At 38.4% G+C, this 3,425-nt stretch overlaps 1 protein-coding gene across 1 annotated transcript in view; it reads right to left on the bottom strand.

The window, feature by feature from the left end:
• The window catches only part of LOC107660962 (neurexin-2-beta-like), a 33,711-nt gene that overhangs the window by 16,196 nt on the left and 14,090 nt on the right, over nucleotides 1-3,425 (bottom strand). The window contains exon 4 of the mRNA XM_016450402.1: nucleotides 577-676. Coding sequence (XP_016305888.1) covers nucleotides 577-676 — 100 coding nt within the window. The remainder of the gene's footprint in view (nucleotides 1-576; nucleotides 677-3,425) is intronic.

Raw genomic sequence — 3,425 nt, 5'->3', positions numbered from 1 at the left:
GCTCCGTCTATAGCGCATTGTGATTGGATGTTTAAGCTGTCAATACAGGAGACAAACCAATGGGCCACTGGCTGCTCGCTGTCCCTGTGTGATGGCCCTCGGCAAAAAATAATAAAAAAAACATTCTTTCGGCCCCTTAAGTGCATCGGCCCACCGGGAAAATGCCCGGTATGCCCAATTACCAATCCAGCCCTGTCCCTAACACTACACACACTTACTTCAGACGCAAACTGCGTAAGATAGTACAACTCGTTGTCAGAATATACTTTGAAAGGAGTTTGAGTTTAACAACGGCATTATGGGAATTCAAGTAAATCATCTCACTTAGTTTCCTTAATTTATATGCATTCATCAGACAGAAACATTGAACATTACTATCAGAGATGAAAATTATCAAATACATATTTTATGGTACAATATACATTCATCAATAACTTAATTTAGGTTCAATCTGTGACCGGCAACTTGAATTCCGGCATATTTTGTCCAATCACAGCTGCACATGGGATGGGATTTTGTGAGTGTGTGTGTGTTTACAGCACGTAAAAACACACATAGACAGTAAGACTGACTCACCGTTTCCAGGCTCACACTCCTCGAGATCTTCATCATCACTCGGACATTCTGCTGACGCTACTAACAGATCGTCAGTATTCTGCAGACAGACAGACAGACAGACAGAGAGTCAGTACAGTGTCCTTCTTCAATACAATTCATTAAGAATACATCAAACACCATCCACATTCACACAGACAGCTGTCATATGATGATCCCTCACACACACTCTGACTGAAGCTCTGAGAATCACTGTTTTCAGTCCATTTATTTAGGTGTCCATGTGTAAATATATACGGTCATATCTGAACACAGCCCTGAATGTCAGCGGAGACCATGTCAAGAGACAAGACAGATCCCCTGCGAAGACCTCGTCACCTCGACAACCATCAACACAAGACCACAGAAACCAGACAATTCCTCTGCTCAATCTGACCTGTGCTGCAGCCTGGAATTAAACCACATCATGCTGGTTTGGTCTGGCCAGAGGAGAACTGGCCCCCCGACTGAGCCTGGTTTCTCCCAAGGTTTTTTCTCCATTTCTGTCACCGATGGAGTTTTGGTTCCTTGCCGCTGTCGCCTTTGACTTGCTTAGTTGGGGATGCTTAGCTTCTGGCAAAATTGTTGACTTGATTGCACAAACACTATTGGAGGAGAACTGAACTGAGCTGGACGATGACATCACTGAATCAACAACTTTAACTGATAAACTGACTGTTTTCTATTGTCCTCTTGCAGTACCAGCACACGTTTCTCCTGTTTGACTCTGTAAAGCTGCTTTGACACAATCTGTATTGTATAAAGCGCTATATAACACAGTACACTGGAGACCATCATCTCTGAGCCAAAGCTGCCAGACACAGCATCTGAAATCATTCTCATCTGTTTCTCACGACATGCCAAGTTCATTTCAGCATCTGAGCGTATTGAGAAAATGAGTCTCTCTGAGGAAAACACACAGTCAGCTGTGACTGTTATTCAAACAACTAGGAATAAAAACTCTTCCAAAATGCAATTATTATGAGAGATATATATATATATAAATAAGTGTCTGAACAGAATGAGTAGTTCTCTGATCAGTCGTTTCACTGTGAACTGGACGAGGAACTCGTTCTCAGCAGATTTATTTGATGCTCGCTCTCTCTGAACCAGCCGCAGGACACAATCCTGTTTTCTTTTAATTAGTTCTGAAAAGCTGCAGACTATTGTACTGAAGCCTGGAGTGTTTCTTCACTTATTTATTTCATAAAGTGATATTTATTAGAGACTACAACATTTGGAGCGCCGCGGATGGAAATCACATTTTAGCTTCACGTGTTTCTGTAACCCAACATGACACTGTAGTCGTACGGATCCGTTTAATTCGTCCTCTGCCCAGCGAATGCATTAACGCCACAGACGCGGAAACCATTCCCAGTGGAAAAGGCTTTTGTTTTTCAGATATTAATGGGCCGCTGTTTTGAATGTTTTGTTGCCATAATCAAATGTCTCTTCTGCCTGTTTGTGAACTATTGAGCTAGATTCGAATGCGCTCTCGGTACAGGAAGAGGAAAGCTAATAACCGCAGGCAAACGCTGGTGTGTTTCCTCTGAAGCTCGGGATGAGTTAGAGGATCCAGTACACAGTCACACGGCTCATGAGAACATTTCAGAAGGCTGCGGGTCACTGCTGTACATTTGACATTTCTGAGGGTTATTTTGAGACTGTAAGCAAACCCAGCGCTGACTGTAGGCCTGTCACGTCACGACAGCTTCATTTAAGCCACACGTGCATACTGTTACAAAGCTTTGGAAACTGACTCCACTGCAGGAGCGCAGCGGCTAAAGATCTGCAGAATGAAGCAAATTCTGTTGCATTTCTACAACAGTCAGTGAATCATTCTGAATCAAACCACCATCAAGACACAGGTGAAATATAATGAACTCTCTGCTAGACTGAGCGATTTATCACAATAAACCAAAACTGTGATATGGCTTAGTGCAATTATAAAAACCAAAGGCAGTGATTTAATTAAATAAATATATATGCTGCGTGTTTCAGAGGGAAGAAGAGAAGCTTTTGGGGTTTCTGCAGTTTCCTGTCAAAATAAAATATTAACATAAATATTAGTAATGTAATGATGTAAAATAAAATTATTATATAATTTTTCTTAAATACTTGATTATTTAACAGAGAAATATTAAAATAGTAACATTTCTTATTTAGTTTTATCTAGCAATTTTTATAGTTTTATTTTGTATTAATCATCATCATCATCATCATCATAGTTATTATTTTATAGTCATATTGATACATAATCACAAAATTATGTGCAGTCCGAAAACAAGAAAAAAAAAATCTAGATTTAAAAAGAAATCATATTATAAACAATTTTTATCAGAAAAAAATAAATGTAGATTTTTCCCCAAGCCGTGCAGCTGTAAATGTTTTAACATTTGAAAATAAGGAAATTAAGACTAATTTATTAGGAAATTTGTAATAAAAATAAAAATGGTTGTAAAATAAAATATATTATATTTCCTAAACATATTTCTTAAATATTACATATTTTATTTAATAATAGCAATAATATAATTTATTATTATTATTATTTCATAGACATACTGATACATGCCTACATTGTGATATAATCACAAAATTGCGGCCGAAATGAGCAAATCAACGCAGCCCTACAGTCTCTGCTGTTGATCATCACAGTAACTAATACTGATTCATTAAAAAACAAGTTCTTATCAAACAGAAAATTACTTTTTTCTCACACACTGTATCTTTTGACTTTTGCACAAGTGTGTGTACACTCACTATGTGTTACTGCAGTATGAGGCACACACACACACACACACACACACACTCTCACACTCTCTCTCTCA

The sequence above is a fragment of the Sinocyclocheilus anshuiensis genome, unplaced genomic scaffold (assembly GCF_001515605.1).
Source record: "Sinocyclocheilus anshuiensis isolate Anshui unplaced genomic scaffold, SAMN03320099.WGS_v1.1 scaffold4906, whole genome shotgun sequence".
Taxonomy (NCBI): Eukaryota; Metazoa; Chordata; class Actinopteri; order Cypriniformes; family Cyprinidae; genus Sinocyclocheilus; species Sinocyclocheilus anshuiensis.
The sequence above is the reverse complement of the archived record's forward strand: the minus strand, read 5'-3'. Positions and strand labels throughout refer to the sequence as shown.